We start from the raw sequence: 19,162 nt of genomic DNA, 5'->3' as shown, positions 1-19,162 counted from the left end.
TCTTCCTCTCTGAAATCAATAAAAATGTGGGTTTTTTTTTTTTGTTTTTTTTAAATACAAATTTCTGAAGTCTGAATTAAAATTTCAATTCCAACACTAACTAAATTTGTAAACTGGGGCATGGCACTTAAGCTCTCTACACCCTGGCTCTTCCATCGGCAGACTGGGGGCTTTGATAACCGTATTATACTTCATGAGGTTCTTATCATGACCAAATTAATGAATGTATATATAAAGACTTCAAAAGAGTGCCTAGTACATAAGTGCTTAATGTGAATTAGCCACTGCCATCACCACCATCTCTGTCATTATTACCACCATCACATCATTAGATGTCATCATCATAAAATCTTTTTCTGTCCTAGCTGGTGTGGCTCAGTGGATAGTGTTGGACTCAAGGGTCCCAGGTTTGACCCTGGTCAAGGGCGTGTACCTGAATTGCTGGCACATCCCCAGGAGAGGGTGTGAAGAAGGCAGCTGATCGATGTTTCTCTCTCATCAATTTTTCTAACTCTCTATCCCTCTCTCTTCTTTTCTGTAAAGAAAGCAATAAATATATATTTTAAAAAATAAGAAAATAAAATATTTTTCCATGGAAACCATTATTATTATAAAATGTGGTTTCATGAAAAAAAAAAAAAAAGGCAGCACAGTTTAGAACAATGTTTGTAGCATGGAAGCTTTCTGTAAAAATGAAAAAAAAATACATTCATTTTTGTTTCAATATGCCTGAACATATATTCAATAATTGGTGGTTACATATTTGGTGGAGAATGTGATGGGAGAGAGGGGTGGGAATCAAGGTGTCATTGTACATTAATGTGCAGAAATAAGTATAACTTTTGATCCATGTGCATGCAGTACCTGTTTCAAAATGACATACACAGTTCTCATGTTCAATTACAGAGCAAATGAAACCAAACTTTGCTTTTATTCAGCAAGGTTTATAAAAACAACATTTAAAAGCAACACTAGAGTTGTAAGAACAAATGAATGCTCTATAGTTTCACATATTTCTAGGTGAAGGCAATAACAAAGATGATTCAAGGTACAGAGATTTTATCTTTGCTACTCCTACCAATTAAAGAATTAAGCACTACATAAATGGTTTGACTCTAACCATTACCTTCTTGATATTTAAGTTTTTTTGTTTGTCTGTTTGTTTCTTACTGGCCCAGCTCCTAGAATTCTTCCTGACCCAACTGCTTTCTCTGATCATCTAATTCAAACAGACCCAATTTCTGTTTAACTTTTTCTCTGGCTCCCACAGAGACCTTCTGATATAATGGATTATGGCAGGATATCTACTGAACCAAACTACAGTATCTGTTTGAGATTTAAAAACACATATATTTTTTTTTTGCCTCATTTTTTAGTACAATTTAAAATCAGATTGGGAGGAGATTTTTGGGCTACCTAAAAAAACAGAAATTTAGGCTTGGTATAGAAAACAATACATGAAGATATTTTTTAAGAAAAATAGGGTTTTATCTATTATTCAAATTAGTGTCAGGTAAGGAAAAAAAGATGTTAAATTCTGATTTTGTTTTTTAATTTTCACCTGAGGATATGTTTATTGATTATTTAGAGAGAGAAAGGGGAAGAGGGAGAAAGAAAAAAAAGAGAGAAACATCGGTGTGAGAGAGAAACGTCAATCGGTTGCCCCCTCCATATGTGCCTTGACCAGGGATCAAATTTATACCTAGGTATGTGCCTAGATTGGGAATTGAACTTGCAATCTTTTGTTGTAGGGGAAGATGCTCCAACTAACTAAGCCACCTGGCAAGGACCAACTTCCAATTTTTAAAAGGAATTTCTTCTATTTTAGACCTTATTATTTGAGAGTATGTATAATTTCATTTAATAGCCTTTAATGTTTAATTAGCAACTCTAAAAATCCCACATACTATATAATTTTATCATGTATGTTTGTCAACATTTTAGATACATTTCAAGTTGCAGCCTCTAGGTGGCACAATTATATCTAAGAAAAGCAAAAGAATGCGTATTCTTTGAAAGTAGAACAAAGTCTTAGCACTATATTTTAGCTTTAAAGAATTGTGTATAGCATTTTTTAAAAGATTAAAGTATGAGAGATAAAAGAATAGCTTATTCCTTCTAGAAAGGGATTATACTAATTTAAATAGTTTAGAAGAACAGCTAGGAAGTTAAAAAAAATAGATGCTTAAAACGGGTATTAGATTAAATAAAAATAAAAGTTTCACATGGTACTGTAGCATGTCATTACCAGTGAAGCTTATAAAATGCCTTTTGTGTGTGTGTGTGTGTGTTTTGTGCCTCATTTATTTTCCCCAACATTTTCTACTTAACTATTATATAAATTTCAGACAACGTTGTATCTCTATTATTTCTCCTCCAGTGCTTCATAGTTTCTGGTTATTTTCTAATCAAAACCTGAATGAGAAAATACTTTCAAACTGAAAGGGAAAATGCTTCATCCTTTAATCAATGGTTCATACTTTAATTTGAAAGATTACTACGAGTGAATACATTGTGAACTTAAAGAAACCAAACTCACAAGCACAGAAATGAAACATCCTCTGTTTGTGAGGAGACACCTAAACTATCAACACGAACTTTACACCCAAAAGGATAAACGACTTATATAAACACAGCTGAGTCTAAACAGGACAGAAGACCCTGCCTCTGTCCGCTGGGATGCATAACACTCGGTAATTGATGTCAGTGGAAAAGGCAAACCTTATACACTCGCCAAACAATCTATTTGCTCTTCCTGTTTGACAGGTGTGCCAGGTAGCAGATGCTAATGTGAGGGGTCAGAGACAAACGAAACACGAGTTGAGGAACATCTATGCTACCTGAAGCTTGCTTTAAGATCATTTCTAGTGGTAAAGGCTCTTTAATTTTTTTTTTCAAGAAAAAAATAAATCACACACAGCAAAAAGCATCCTATTTCGAGGCTAGTTAAGGTTTTCATAAAATATTGTCTAGATAACGGATTCAGAGCTGGAGACAGAAATAAAACGTGGGCGACCTCACTCGCAGGTTAGCCTCAGGCTGTCCTGAGAAATGCCTTTCAGGTTCATTAGCCATTCCTTCCACTGCATTCTATCGATGCTGCAGGATGTCAGTATCTTATAATAAGTGCAATATAAAATAAGAATTAGCATGATTAATTCAATACTCGCTAGCTCGGGGATCAGATGCACATAAAGAATGTGTTCATGAAAAGACCTGTCCGTATACATTAGTAACTCATCACTTTTCCGAAGATGAATAATGATAAATAACAGAAAACATTGGCTTGAGTAGCATTAAAATGGAAGACATGATTTGTGTCAATACCGTTGCTTAAGGAGACGAAACTAAAATGATTACTGTTCCCCTAAATTCAAAAGGAGACCAAAGAGGGGCGGGGGAATCTCTCTCTCACTACTCACTGATTATCTGTGGGCAAAGGAGTCACTTACTGTGTTGAGAGTTGGATGTATAGACAAACCCCAAGATGTCTCCAGACCTTAAGGTCAAAGTCTACCTAGGTGAACTGATTCCCTTACAGAGTTTATTGAAAATTCCTCTATCAAATCCCATCCAATACCTTGCACCTGGTAGGAACTTGGTTTGCTTTTAAAATCAGAATTTCGCCAAACATCACCTGTTATGTAAAGGGAGCAATTTATGTAAAAAGTTTTCTGTGTGGCAGCTGATCGATGTTTCTCTCTCATCCATGTTTCTAGCTCTCTATCTCACTCCTTTCCTCTCTGTAAAAAAAATCAGTAATATATATGTATATTTAAAAAGTTTTGTGTGTGTTTGTTTTTTGAATCTTCACTTGAGCTTAACTCTGCATCAGGCAAACACGAGGAGACGGGGCGTTTACGCGTAAAGAGAGCATCTGCCATACCATCAGCACGGCGTAGTTGCTCAGGGAGAAGCACTGGATGGTGGTGATGTTCTCGTCCGAGTAGAGGATGTGGCAGCCGTCAGACTTCCAGCCGCCCTGTCCGTTCAGCAGGTCGAAATCCCACTGCGCGGCCACGGCATCGGCCCCGTGCGCGATGCGCCGCAGGGTCACGTTCACCGGGACGCGGTGGCCGCCCACGGGCGCGCCGTCTGGAGGGAAGGAGAGGACAGGCATCTCTGAGACCAACTTCGCCAACAATGAAATGCCAGCCTGTGCAGAAAGGGGGACTGTGCAGTCTCTCTCTGCGCTGGTGGTTCATTGAGACGAGAAGGAACCACAATAAGCATCTGAAGGAGCAGGGATTGGCAAACCCACGTTGCAGAGAGCATATGCCCATATGCCGCGTACAGACCTATTTTGGTGAGAATCACGGGGGTCACCACGGTGCGCCGTTTCCCATCATCAGCCAGGTGGGTGGAGTTCCCGGTGGCTGGAAACAGCTTCCCGTTGCGGAACGCGATGAGCTGGAGCTTGCAGAGAGAGTCGTCGGTGGGTCTGACTTCTCTCTTCTGCTTTGGTGAGAAGAGGGACGGTGGGAGCTGAATAGAAGCTTCTACGATCGTGTTCTGAAAGAATATGAACAGCAGCAGCAAAAAGAAACGGTGGTGGTATTAGCATGTAGAAACCAGCAAGCATATTTTATGGTGGTTTACAAATGTTTTCTGAATAGATGCTGAATACTTTTTTAAATGTATACATGGAAGTGTAATAGCTGAAACAATTTATCGGTTCAGTGAGATGTCTGAACACATATCATCACAGAGGCAAAGACTATAAAGATAAAGAGAAAAGAAACTCGATTTCCAAGTTAAAGAAGTAAACAAGAAATAATTTCAAACCAGAGTGATTTTTTTCCCAGGATATCATCAACTGGGGAAGTAGATAGCGTTAAACAGATCAGGAATCTCTGATCACTCTTGATGACAATTTTACGATGACAAAATTTGGTAAATAAGTACAAATGTAGCGTATCACAAATCTGAGCATAATTAATTTGGGTTTATGGAACTTTAAGGTGATTTATGATGGATTCAAAACTGTCAAACAGCAAGAGAAAGAAAAGGCACAAACATAATAGAAGCTTAGATTCAGCAAATTCTTCTTTTAGACGTTTCCCTGAGACTAAGAAACACATAATGTTTAGAAAAAAACAGAGTCACAAATAAGAAACAACAGAAGATGCTGGCTGGTCACTGCATGTTTTGCAGACTGCTTTATTAGGAATTTTAAACTAATAAATTATTCAGCATTCAATAAAAAATAAATCTATAAACCCAGGAGGCAAATAATAACTATCTCAGGCAAAACTCCCTGTTTTAAGAATTTATCACAGTCTTTCCCTTGGCACCAACCAACCTCTCTCTCTCTCTCCAATCCAATGTTCAAGCTGCCAATGGAATTTCCTCTTAAGAAATAAATCTGATCATGTTCTTGGTTCTCCAATGATTACAAAATAGTGGGCCCCAAACCTAAGTAAATACGCCATATCATTTGGATAAAAATCTATGCCTCGACTTCAGCGTTTCACACTCCCTACATCCAACTATCATCTGGCCACACTGAATTTCTCTCTGTGTGAACTCCCTCCGTTCTTTATGCCCCTGTGGAAACACCGTACCGGCCAGTGTCCCTGGCCGAAATGCTCCACTATTCTTCTGTCTGGCAAACTCCAATGCGGCAGATTTGATGTTTCGCAGGATAATTGTGTTGGCAAGGTAAAGGACAGGTCAGGATGAGGAAGGTTGGCAGCCAGGAGAAGGACTTTACAAAGCACTCTACAAAGGGCTCTCTCTCTTTTTTCTTTTCTTTTTTGATGATTAATTACCCGAGTCCTCAGTCTCCTGCTTTTACCCTTAGTTGCTTCCTCTCCTGGACTCCCGCGCCCTCCTGCACAATCTCCGGCATAACTCACATTGGCAGCCTCACAGTGACTCACCGCCTGGCCCTCCAGCTAGAGAAGGAGGAATTTTAAGTGCAGATAATCTCACTGGCTTTTCCAGGCCTCTCTTCAGGTTAATAATAGCTCCTGGCAGTCGTATTTGATCAAAGTAGCCTATTGTTTATGAAATTAATAGAAGTCCGTGACACACGTTTTTTTTGTTTGTTTGTTTCGTTTTGTTTTTTGTTTTGTTTTTAGGCAAGTGAATAATTTTGAGTTTGTTTTTGACTGCTGTACTTAGAACCACATTGAAAGCACAGCAGATACCTACAAATATCTGTTGAATGAAAATATTTTGGGAGTTTGAATAGTGACAGATGGAACCTTATTTTTAAACTGAAGATACCTAGAAAATATTAGAAATATTTCATCTAGGAAAATGCATGAAAAGGTTTCTGCTATTGTCACAAATATAATCTGGGGGAGGGAGACAACGTGTATTATAAACTCATTCATTAATCTAACACAGTTCTATTAAGTGTATACATTTCTTTCAAGTATATAATGAGGGATTCAAAAAAGGGGAAAAAACATAGAGGGGGGTAAATGGTGATTGGAAAAATAAAATGTTTTTAAAGAAAGGAATAACATCAACAGATTGATTAAAAGGTTTCTTGAAAAAGTGTTACACATACAAGATATTTATTAAAATTTAAGTATAAAGTTCTTGAATACAAAATTAAGAGCTCTGGCTGGGTAGCTAGGTTGGTTAGAGCATCATCTCAACACTCCAAGGCTGCAAGTTTGATCTCCCTTCAGGACACGTACAAGGATTAACCAATGAATACATAAATAAGTGGGACAACAAATTATTCTCTCTCTCTCTCTCTCTCTCTCTCTCTCTCTCTCTTCTCCCCCAACCCCTCTAAAAAGGCAATCAATAAAAAAAAATGATTTGAAAATAAAGCATAGTTCTTAGGAAAGTATTACTTAGGATAAATCATTTTTTAAAACAAACCATAGAAATATTTTCTAACAGAGAGCCGAAAAATGAAATGACACATATAATTCCTAGAACTCCAAAAACTTTTTTTTTCACAAGTTTAAACTTGTAAAACTAAACAAACAACTATTTTAAAAACCCAAGTGTATAGATAAGTCAATGAAAAATGAAAGCTTCCTTCAAGACTGATCCATACTTATGGCTTCTACAATATCCTGCAGAGTCCAATAAACAATATTACTAAATAATAATTATAGGTTCCTTGTGATGGAGACTGGGTAGCCTAGAGGTGCTAGAAAAGCAAACTTCAGCTATGTCAATAAAGTTTAGAGGTTTATATTAAGAATTTAATATCTGTATATTTAATTTTTTGAAAGAAGTTTTGATCATTTATTACAGAAAGGTTAAAAATCTATTTATTTTTTTAAAAATCACTGAGACACTTATTTAATTTTTTACATTTATCATGATTATATCGTTTGCCAAATGGCCTGAAGTGCAGAATCATAGCGTTTATAATTTCATTTAAACATATATTAATTTTTGAAAGTATGGATCACAGCAATGGAAATAGATATAAACACATGAATTATAGCTAATAAATGAGGAACGCTGCTGTGGGAATCCTTTGGGAAGTACATGTTTTTGGTATCTGATGCTGATTATTAGAAGCTCCTATGCCACCCCTGGGGGAACGAACACAGGGCTAAAACGAGAAGCCGGAACCCGGGCCCCAGCCTCACCAGTCAGCAGCTGCCCAGCACTGCCCAGTTCTGTTGTCCTCTCTGGGACATCTCCAAAGCCAGTAGCTATCTTTCTAACAAACACACCTGAGGGCCCAGTGGGATCGTGGCCATGACGAAAACAGAAAGCGAAGATACTGTGAGCGGGTGGTATTTTTACTGTGATTATTTCTTTTCAAAAATTTAAAAATATATTTTATTGATTTTTTATAGAGAGGAAGAGAGAGGGATAGAAAGCTAGAAACATCAATGAGAGAGAAACATCAATCAGCTGCCTCTTGCACAACTCCACTGGGGATGTGCCAGAAACCAAGGTACATGCCCTTGACTGGAATTGAACCTGGGACCTTTCAGTCCACAGGCCGACGCTCATATCCACTGAGCCAAATTGGTTTTGGCACTATGATTATTTTTAAAAATATATTAGTGTTGATTTCAGAGAGGAAAGGAGAGGGAGAGATAGAAACATCAATAGAGGCATGCGTAGATTGGGAATCGAACCATAACCTCCTGGTTCATAGGTGGACACTCACCCCCTGAGCCACCCGAGATGGGCAGTATTTTTATTATTAATGCTGCAGTGTGGCGAGTGGTTATCTGGTGGCAGAAGAGAGCGCGAAGAGGGAGGAGAAGACTTCCCACAATCATCTAGAAGCTCCTCATGTTTTCACTTTTACAATTCTGGTGTTAATTTCAATACTAAAAATGGACTAAGTCTGAACACACATAAAATCAATGTTATCATGGAGCTTTTAAAATGCCTTAATTTGCTAAATTGCTAAATTCCTATATATATATATATATATATATATATATATATATATATATATATATATATATATTTATCTATTTATAATGACATTAAGGTGAGAAGAACATGTGAAGTATGTTCACTCAAATACTTCTAGACTTCAACATCATTCCTTATAGAACAATCTGGAGTCCCACCACCATGTAATTGATAAATTTCTCTGAAATCCTAATTTGTTTAAGTCTATGGAAGTCTAACACTAAAATTAGAGTCAAAGAGCCACCTGATTTAAAAGAATAAAAACTAATTTATCCATGTTTTCTTAACCCTCAGCCACTGGATTTCAAACAGATAGATATGATGACGCATTCTAATTGTTTTTTTGTGTCTACTTGGTGTTGAGCTGCATACCACCTTTTGATTATTTCACCACTAAAGATGAACAGGGATTATGTTTGCCTTTAGAATTAATGTTTTAAACTGACTTTCTTTGCTAATTAAGTATGGCTGTTAATTTTTATTCAACATTTACTGAATGTTTCATTGCTCTGTGCTTGGCACTAGAGATACACAGTAAAATAAGTCAAGGTTCCAGCCCTCAAATATCCATCATTTAATGAGAGGGACCACAAGTATAATAAAGCAATAATAAGAGATAACATTTATTAGGAGCTTATTCTCTGCCAGCCACTGTTGTTAATGTCTGTACATTTACCTCATTTAATCCTCTTAATAATCCTTTGAGTTATATACCATTTCATGATTCCTGTGTAACAGATGAGGAGTTGACATCAGAAAGGTTAAGTACTTGCCCCAGTTTGCACAGCCATTAACTGGGGGAGCAGAATGTGAATATAGAAAGCCAACATTTTTAGTCACCATATGCTATGGCCTCTCTCCACCCTATAACTCAACTCACCATCACATCGGCTTCTAATTATTCTGGAGAATGAACAAGGCACCATGAGACTGGCAGACAGTGATGAATTCTGAGGAAGAAAAGATGGTGCCATGTGCATGGAGGCTTACTGGGAGAGGAGCAGGGGTGGTGCTGAGGGCACAGAAAAGGGCAGAAATGAGGGCAGGAAGCAAAATCCTATCTAATAAAAGAGTAATATGCAAATTGACCGTCACGCCAACACACAAAGACGGCTGCCCCTATGTGGACACAAGATGGCTGCCACAAGATAGCCAGCAGGGGAGGGCAGTTGGGAGGGACCAGGCCTACAAGGGAGGGAAGTTGGGGGTGATCAAGCCTGCAGAAGAGGGCAGTTAGAGGTGACCAGGCCAGCAAAGGAGGGAAGTTGGGGGCAACTGGGCCTGCAGAGAAGAGCAGTTGGGAAGGACCCAGGCTTGCAAAGGAGAGCAGTTGGGGGGGAAAGGGGGGGAATCAGGCCTGCAAGGGAGGGCAGTTAGGGGTGACCAAGCCTGCAGGGGAGAGCAGTTAGGGGGGGACCAGGCCTGCAGGGTAGGACAGTTAGGGGCAAACTGGCTGGCGGGGGGAGGGGGGGCAGTTAGGTATCATCAGGCTGGAAGGGGAGTGGTTAGGGGGTGATCAGGCTGGCAGGTAGAAGGGGTTAGGGGCAATCAGGAAGGCAGGCAGGTGAGCAGTTGGGAGCCAGTCCTAAATTGTGAGAGTGATGTCCGACTGCCCATTTAGGCCCGATCCCTGGGATCGGGCCTAAATGGGCAGTCGGACATCCCTCGAGGGGTCCCAGATTGGAGAGGGTGCAGGCTGGGCTGAGGGACACACACTCCCGTGCACAAATTTCACACACCAGGCCTCTAGTGTGTGTGTGTGTGTGTGTGTGTGTGTGTGTGTGTGTGTGTCTGAGATGAGGGAAATAGGTGACACATAGGTAAAAACTGATTTCTACATTACTGTCAAGAAAGGTTTAAAGAACCAATTCTTCCAAAACACTGGTAGAAAGCAATCAAGGACGGCCCCTACATTGGTAAAGACTGCTTTTTTTTATGGATTTAACTTCATATGCTAACATATTTTCTCACTGTAGGGCAATATAATCAATTTTTGGATGTTCAAGTTACCTACTACTATATTCAAAGCATTCAGGAGAAGAAAAAAAAGCACAGGCACAATGAATATAAATTGTCCTGGTTATAAAGTTTCTGAATTTAGCCAACTAAATGCCAGGTTTTCCGTTAAAGTGCTAAAACATTGTGAGCCGCCGACATTATACTGAGTTTGTGTCACAAAGGATACATTCCTCTTTTACTCCGTTTGAATCATGGCCACGTATGAAGCCTGGATAATAGTGGAATGTGTTCTTGGTTTCTGGACACAAAATGATCATAAAAGGGTAGAACAGTGTGAAATTGACACATGTGAATGTTCACTTAAAGCTTTCTACTCTTAGCAAGTAGAAACACTTCTTACCCAGAGGGTAGATTGTGTAATTGATACAATATATAGGGTTTTGCCATTTTTTAACCAACTATGATCCCCTCAGATGGAAGGACTCCTCAATTGCAGGTGCTCCTCAAGGACACACACCTCTCTCTCATGGGCTTGTGTGCGATGCTGTTTCTATTCCTTTTGTGGTTTTCCTCACCAATGAAAAATGCAATAACCCAAGGATCAGGCCTGCAGCGGTATTGCTGGGTACATCACGCGTGCTCACAGAGCCCAGAAGAACACATGCATCATGACAACTTCCCTCTGAGTACACAGCACCCAGTACACAGATGACCATCAACCATCCTGACCCAGTTGAGATGTCTCGGGTGGTGGTGGAAATGGTCGTTTCTGAATTTACCAAACTGGCTTGCCCTGTGGAGATCACCAGGGTAAGGTATGACAAAATACATGAACTCTCCATTCTTTCATTCATTCACTCACCCATTCAATATTTCTTGAGTGGCTACAATGCATCAACACCTCACGCCTATGTGATCAATTACTATGCAGCCCTCTAAGTGACTGCCATACTGCCTGTGACCTACACTTAAGAAAAAAGCCAGAGAAAGTACTTAGGAATCAACATCTACAGAGAACACAGTCACACATGGCCACACCAAGTGAACAAACAAACAAACAAACAAAAATGTGGTCACATTAGGGACCTCCACTATTTGCTTCAATGTAGTTCAATGAAACACATCTAAACCCCAAATTAAAAAAAATAATAATAATAAAATCAATAAAAATGCTTCAGATTTTTTCCTGCTGCAAAAAAACCACACATTTTCTCAAGACATATCACGTAGGACTTCTTTGCCAAGAATCTTGATATACAGGTTGCCTGATTAACTGCCTTGTCTCAAGGGTGATTTCCCATTCGGTCCAGTGGGCCCACAGCCAAAAGCACGTGATACTTTCATGTCTTTAAAATCAGGAGCAATAAAAAGGAAATGTAAGGTCAAAGAAAATGTTTCACTTTGTAATATTAATGTATTCATCTTCCTACCACAGAAGTCGTCAAAGATTCAACTTTGATATTTTTTAACGCAGCAAGGAGTCCAAGGGGTGAAAAATGCCTGGCTCTAGGAAGCTATCCCATAGTCATTCCTGGTCTGAATTTATTTTACAACAACAGCGAAAATCATACCAATACTCCCTGCCCCCAAATAACGTCTATTAAGGTTATTCTGCAATGCAGACCATGCTGAGTGCCTAACGGGAAAGGGTCTGAAGTGCTTAGAGGTGATCACGTACCTTCAGTGCCAGACTGGAAAACGTGTTGGAAACATTGCACTTGAAGCTCAGCTGCTTATCCAGGCCTCCGTCGGGGTCCCGCCTCCCGTAGTCAGACAGGCCTGTGCGGTCCGGGGCGGCCACTTTCTGGAACACGGTGCATGTCATTCCGGTGAAGCCAGTTGCCTTGATGACATAAGCTTCCAGTGCGATATTGGGGGAATACTTGAAAAGTCAACCAAACAGGAATTATAAGAGATTTACAATGTGGGGGGAGGGGAAAGCATGTGCAAAGAAATTTCAAATGCAAAACACTTGTACATTCAAAGAGAACACTTAGATTCTTACTGAACAAAGACACTATGCAGCCAGATGCAAAAGGGGACAGGATATGTGCCATAAAAGATATTGGAAACAAAAGCATAAAATAGAAAGGTACCCATGAAGAGGAAAAGAGTAAGTTTTTTTTTTTTTTTTTTTTTAAATATATTTTATTGATTTTTCACAGAGAGGAAGAGAGAGGGATAGAGAGTTAGAAACATCGATGAGAGAGAATCATCGATCAGCTGCCTCTTGCACACCCCCTACTGGGGATGTGCCCGCAACCAAGGTACATGCCCTTGACCAGAATCGAACCCGGGACCTTTCAGTCCGCAGGCCGACGCTCTATCCACTGAGCCAATCCGGTCCGGGCAAGAGTAAGTCTTAAGTGGGGAGGATCAGACATAAATGCAAAGTCAATTAAAAATAATTTATTTTAAGAGCTCCTTGCAGAAAACAGTAGGCTGAAAAGGAAATGTCTTATAAAATCTAGATATATGGGTCAGCCCCTTTTAATGATGGCAGTACAGGAAGAGCAATAAGGATTTAGGAGATTCACTTAAAAGTCACCTTGTTCAGCACTTCATGTCATAGTCATCACTTTTTCTTTTACAGGGTGATCTAGTTAATTCTTTGCATTAAGTTGCACAGATAAAAATTTTACACAGACTCACTCCAAGGTGCTGCTGCCATTATACTGTATATAGAGCCACCCTAAGATTCCAAAAAACTACTAAAACTGATAAGTAAATTCAGTAAAGTAACAGGATACAAAATAAATATCCAGAAACCAGTTAAAATTATATACACCAATACTGAACTATCAGAAAGGAAAAATAAGAAAACAATCCAATTTATCACTAAATTAAAAAAAAAAATCCTGGGAATAAATTTATCCAAGGATGTAAAATACGGAAAATTGTAAGACACTGAAGAAAGAAAGTGAAGAAGATACAAATAAATGGAAGCATATACTGTGTCTGTAGACAGGAAGAATTAGGATCTTTAAATGCCCATACTAACCAAAATAATCTATAGATTCAATGCAATTCCTATTCACAGAACTATAACAAATATTCCAAAAAATTTATATGGAACCACAGAAGATACAGAATAGCCACAGCAATCTTGAGAAAGAAGAACAAAGTTAGAGGAATCACACTATCTGATATCAAACTATACTACAAGGCCATAGTAATCAAAACAGCATGGTACTGACAGAAAAAACAGACATATAGATTAATGGAACAGAACAGAGTCCAGAAATAAACCCATACTTCATGGTCAGTGATATATGAAAAAGGAATCAAGAACATACAATGGGGTAAAAATAGTCTATTCAATAAATTGTGTTTGGAAAGTGTACAGATACATGCAAAAAAAATGAAACTAGACCATCTTATTTAACCATAAAAATTAATAAACTCAAAATGGATTAAATGTTAGACTCAAAACCATAAAAATCCTAAAAGAAAATATAGGCAGTAAAATCTCAAACACTCCTTTGCAGCAGTATTTTTCTCCTTGGGCAAGGGAAACAAACAAACAAACAAACAAATAAACAAATAGGACTACATCAAAGTAGAAAGTTCATGCACAGCAAAGGGAACCATCAACAAAACAAAAAGACAACCCATTGTAAGGGAGAACATTTTTGACGATATATCTGACAACGGGTTAAACCCCAAATTTATAAAGAACTTATAAACCTCAATACCAAAAAACTAAAGAATCCAATTTAAAAATGGGCAAAGGACCTGAATAGACATTTCTCTAAAGAGGACATACAGATGGCCAAAAGACACACAAAAAGATGCTCAATGTCACTAATTATCAGAGAAATGCAAATTAAAATCACAATGAGATATACTTGTCAGAATGGCTATCATCAATGAATCAACAAATAGGTGTTGGCAAGGATGTGCAGAAAAGGGAACCCTAATGCAGTGGTTGGCAAACTGTGGCTCTCGAGCCACATGCAGCTCTTGAGTCGTGGTTTGCCTCTCTGTTGACTAATGAGTTGGCCGACCACTGCCCTAATGCACTGTTGGTGAGAATGCAGACTGGAGCAGCCACTGTGGAAAGCGGTATGGAGCTACCTCAAAAAATTAAAAATACAACTGTGTTCTGATCCAGCAATTCCATTTCTGGGAATATACCTGAAGAAACCCAAAACATTAATTTCAAAGAATATATGTACCCCTATGTTCATTACAGCATTATTTACAATAGCCAAGATTTGGAAGCATATCAAGTATCTATCAGTAATGAGTGGATAAAAAAAAAAAAAAAGCTGTGGTACATTTACACAATGGAATACTACCCAATAAAAAGAAGGAAAATCTTACATTTTACAACAGCATGGATGGACCTGGAGGATATTATGCTAAGTGAAATAAACCAATCAGAAAAACACAGTACCACATGTTTTCACTTCTATATGGAATCTAATGAAAAAGTAAACTAACAAAACAAAAACAGATTTACTGATACTAAGAACAGACTGACAGCTGACAGAGGGGAGAGAAGTTGGGAATTGGGTGAAAAAGCTATGGGATTTAGCAAACAAACAAATAAAAAACCCCATAGGTAGTCAGCAGTATGATGATTAGCAGAGGGAAAGGAGGGTGGGGAGACAGAAGAAGGTAAAGGGGGGTACAAGGTGATGGAAGGAGACTTGTCTTGGGTTGGTGAACACACAATACAATGTACAGAAAGCAGTTCAGAGTTACCTCAAAAAATTAAAAAATTTTCATTAACCATTGCCACCCCAATAAATTCAATTAAAAAATGAAAGCAAAAAAAAAAAAAACAATTTTAAGAACTTCACGAGTGAGACTGAACTTAGGGGTCTGCTAAATGTAGGCCATGTGGATACTACAGCCTCCACCCCCGTTCCGGAGGCCTGCCAGCATCACTCCCATCTCAGCACCACGCAGAGAGGGCACACCCAGGGAGGTGACAGAACTGACCGTAGAGGACAATACAGAGTCTCTTTCACTATGAAGGATGGGTCAGTGCATGCCTACTCCATAGGCAAGGCACCCTTCTGAGTACCACTTGTGGACCAAGTCCCCATATAAAAAATGTTCTGTAAAGCACAGGACTTTTCAGAATGGCATTCTAGAACCGTGCGGTGCTTACTGTGGAGTACACGTGGGCTCCGTTGGCCAGGCGGTGCGTGGCGATGCGCTGCAGGCACTGCACGATCCGGCTGCAGGCCTTCGCCTCCCTCTGGGCCAGCCACAGGACGCGCTCATCGGCCAGCATGATGTTGCTTGCGATGTCCACCATCACGTCCCCTAACTGGCAGGCGAGCAGGAGAGAAAAGAAACCTCTTAGCAAGCTGTGTTACATCATCCAAATGCTCCTGAGAGACCAAGATGGGCCGGTAGTCTAAACTTCCCAGTGACAGGCCAACAGGCTCTGTCCTTGTTTCCCATTACTGCCTCTCCAGGTAAGAAGAGCACATTTGGCTGAAACCGGTTTGGCTCAGTCATTAGGGTGTCAGTCTGCGGACTGAAGGGTCCCAGGTTCGATTCCTTTCAAGGGCATGTACCTCGGTTGCGGGCACATCCCCTGCGGGGGGCTATGCAGGAGGCGGCTAATCAATGTTTCTCTTTCATCAGTGTTTCTAACTCTCTATCCTCTCTGTAAAAAATCAATAAAATATATTTAAAAAAAAAAAAAAGAGAATAGCACATTCGATTACGACCATTAGTGATAGGTAAGTCAAAACAGGGTAACGACGTGATCACCAAACCACTGGTGAAAAGATGGACATGTGGCATTTAAATGGAGGGAGGGGGAGAGGGAAGACAACTTAATCACGAGGAAGGAAAAGATATCCCATGATCCACAAATGGAAAGATATAAAGTCTTTTTCTGGGAAACCGCTTAGAAACATGTTGTGTGTGTGTGTGTGTGTGTGTGTGTGTGTGTGTGCGCGCGCGCGCGCGCGTTAGCTTAGTATTATCATGAAGAAACATTCACTGCCTAGCTTTTTAGTTTCCAGTCACGTTCAAAACCCTCGTCATGTCCAACCACAGGAAGCTTCCGCCTGCACCGAGCCATGGAGTGTGTCCTCTCACACATAGCTTCCTCTACCTCGAATGAACTCGTCCTTCCCTGTCCCAATTCCATGAAATAAACGGATCCAAAGACATGCTCACTTTTGCATTCCTTGCTTTATTGAGTTATGAATGGAGCCAGTGGGTTCTTTTTATTCACTCAGTTAGTACAGGTGCCAGCATCTGTCAGGTAATGCCAGTGGAATGTCCATTGACTACATCGGACTCGCATGCCCGTGTCGGAGAATGCACTGGACGTGCAGGGCTAATGAGACACACCGTGTCCAGGGGGGGGCAAGGATTGAGCAAATTGTTCCCGAGAGGGAGATCTATGGCAGGAAGAACAACAAGAGCCCTCCCGGGGGTGGAATCAGAGGAGTGAGAAGCCAGCTGGCTCTCTAATCAAGACATAAGCGTCAAAGGTGTGAGGCCCCGAAGCCGAGCCAGAGAGCCAAGACTGCTTGCGGATGTCTTCTGATTATCACAGAGGATCCCAGCGGAGCATTCCAACCTCTTCTGCACCCAGCACTCCTCTCAGGATGCGTCATCATGAGGGCTGAGGTGGGTTTGAACAAATTCAGTGTATCCCACCCAGAGTCCACGTCTCACAGACAGGACTGCGGAAATGCACCAGATACCAAACCCAGGAACCAGGGGCGCAATAACTAGAGTCAGTACAGCGGTGAAGACCAGGACTTTCAAATCCTGACCCCTAACACCAGTACCTTCCTTTATGTGTATAAGGGGGACAGCACACTCCTGTCTGTTCTGAATGTTGTGAAGATGAAGTTTCGATAACACACAGAAGGCTCCCAAGACCATGCCCGGCACAGGGCAAACACTCACAAAGTGTGAGCTCTCCTTGGAATTGTACTGCTCCTGTTTCTAACTCTTGGATCCCAATCTAGGCTCTCTTTGAGGATCGCAGGCTCTGGAAGAAGTGCTAGGAAGGGCGCATATGCAAACAGGACCCATGTGTTCAACAAAACTGCCTCTTCCTCCTCATCCTGGACCCATGCAATTAAAAAAAAAAATACTTCACTGGCCTCACACTGCCCCACCCAGAGTGCATCATGGTCTGTCCTTATTTTACTTTCAATGTAAACGCCCCAAGGGCAGGAGCACCTCAATGTCCTACTTATATTTATAGCCTTATTCACAAGGAGTCGAACTCCTGGTATAAAAGCCAATAGCAATACAATATTCATTTGCTCACTGACTAAATATTTACCAAGGACCAAGGTGAGCCGGACACTGTCCTGAGCAATGGAGACAGAGCAGTGAAAGAAACACACTTATAATCTAGTGAAGAAAATATGAAATAGTACATTTTTTAAAAGTGCTCTAAGCCTTAGCCAATTTTGCTCAGTGGTTAGAGTCTCAGCCCTCTGATTAAGGGGGTCACAGGTTTAATTCCAGTCAAGGGTATGTGCCTTGCAATGCAGGCTCAATCCCTGGCCCCCTGTCAGGGTGTGTGTAGGAGTCAATCAATCGATGTGTCTCTCTCACATCAATGTTTCTCTCTCTGTCTCTCCCTCTCCCTTCCACTCTCTCTAAAAATCAATGGGAAAAATATCCTCTGGTGAGGATTAACAACAACAAAAAAAGTGCTTTACATTACAACTGCAATGAAGGAAATAAGCAGAATATTATAAGATGAAGAATAATGGAATTTAATCCAAACACCCTGTTTTAATGGACTCACCCATTCTCAGAGGGCATTTTCCCCAAACCCAAGAAATTAACAGCATCAACTGACAGAGAATGAGGAAGAGGCTTTGCAGAATCCTGAGCCTGTTTGCACAGTTCATCGACCACTAGTATCCCCAGCATTGATTCCTACTAAACAGGTTGGGGAGGGGGGGTGAATTTCATTCTAGCAGAAGCCCTAATTTCTGAAGTTATGAAGGGTAGTGACTCCCATATGTCAATTACTGAATATGCAGATCAGCTGTTTATACAGCAATTATAATAATTCCCATTCAGAGTAGCTGGAATAATTTGGCTAAGTTTTCGTCTATTATTTTTACCTGCTGTTATTTTAAAATTTCATACAAAAATAAATAGGATATAGGAGACGATATGGCAAAAAAGGCTCTCTGGCTCTCAGAAAAGAAATCCCCACCTGCTGCAAAAACTTAAAAAGAAAAAAAAAAACAAAACAGGAAAATACTAGTTCTACTCTAAGGAAGTGTTTAATGGATTCTCACAATGACAAAGAAACTACTTATTTTATACTTTTTAAAACTTTTAAATGTACAAACTTTATGATGACCTAACATGAGGCCTGCTGGCTACTGAAAAACTATGATTATTATATGATTAAAAACCAGAACCGCGTGTGGCTCACTTGATAACACTAGTAATGAAATTTAATCTACACTAATAAAAGTGAAACATGCAAATTGACCATACCTTCATGATGCCCACCAGCCAATCAGGAGCAAGTATGCAAATTAGCCGGACAAAGATGGATATATGGCCCTGCCCCCCAGCCACTCTGGGCCTCTGGGCAGCCTCATGCAGGCACAGAGCAGCCAGTTGGGGCAGGATGCCTGCTATGAGAAGAAGGGTAGGAGCAGAGGCAGCTACAGGAGCTGTGCTCAGCCCAAAGTGAAGACTTAAGGCGGTGGTCAGAGTGAAGGCCTGGGTCCCGGGTGCCAGAGGAAAACCAGTGCCAGCAGCCAGGGCAAGGAAGGCCTATTGCACCAATCTCTTAGCACAGTGGTTGGCAAACTGCACCTCGCGAGCCACACGTGGCTCTTTGGCCCCCTGAGTGTGGCTCTTCCACAAA

The 19,162-nt window shown here is 40.4% G+C and overlaps 1 protein-coding gene across 1 annotated transcript in view; it reads right to left on the bottom strand.

The window, feature by feature from the left end:
* The window catches only part of ADGRA3 (adhesion G protein-coupled receptor A3), a 115,981-nt gene that overhangs the window by 27,599 nt on the left and 69,220 nt on the right, over positions 1-19,162 (bottom strand). Inside the window, exons 11-14 of the mRNA XM_084902312.1 lie at positions 15,443-15,604; positions 11,999-12,202; positions 4,299-4,512; positions 3,887-4,095 (exon numbers count right to left, since the gene is read on the bottom strand). Of these exons, the coding sequence (XP_084758438.1) occupies positions 3,887-4,095; positions 4,299-4,512; positions 11,999-12,202; positions 15,443-15,604 (789 nt within the window). The remainder of the gene's footprint in view (positions 1-3,886; positions 4,096-4,298; positions 4,513-11,998; positions 12,203-15,442; positions 15,605-19,162) is intronic.

This window comes from Pipistrellus hanaki (assembly GCF_964339955.1).
Source record: "Pipistrellus hanaki genome assembly, chromosome: 1".
Lineage (NCBI taxonomy): Eukaryota > Metazoa > Chordata > Mammalia > Chiroptera > Vespertilionidae > Pipistrellus > Pipistrellus hanaki.
Note: the sequence above shows the minus strand (reverse complement) of the source record. Positions and strands in the feature narration are given on the sequence as shown.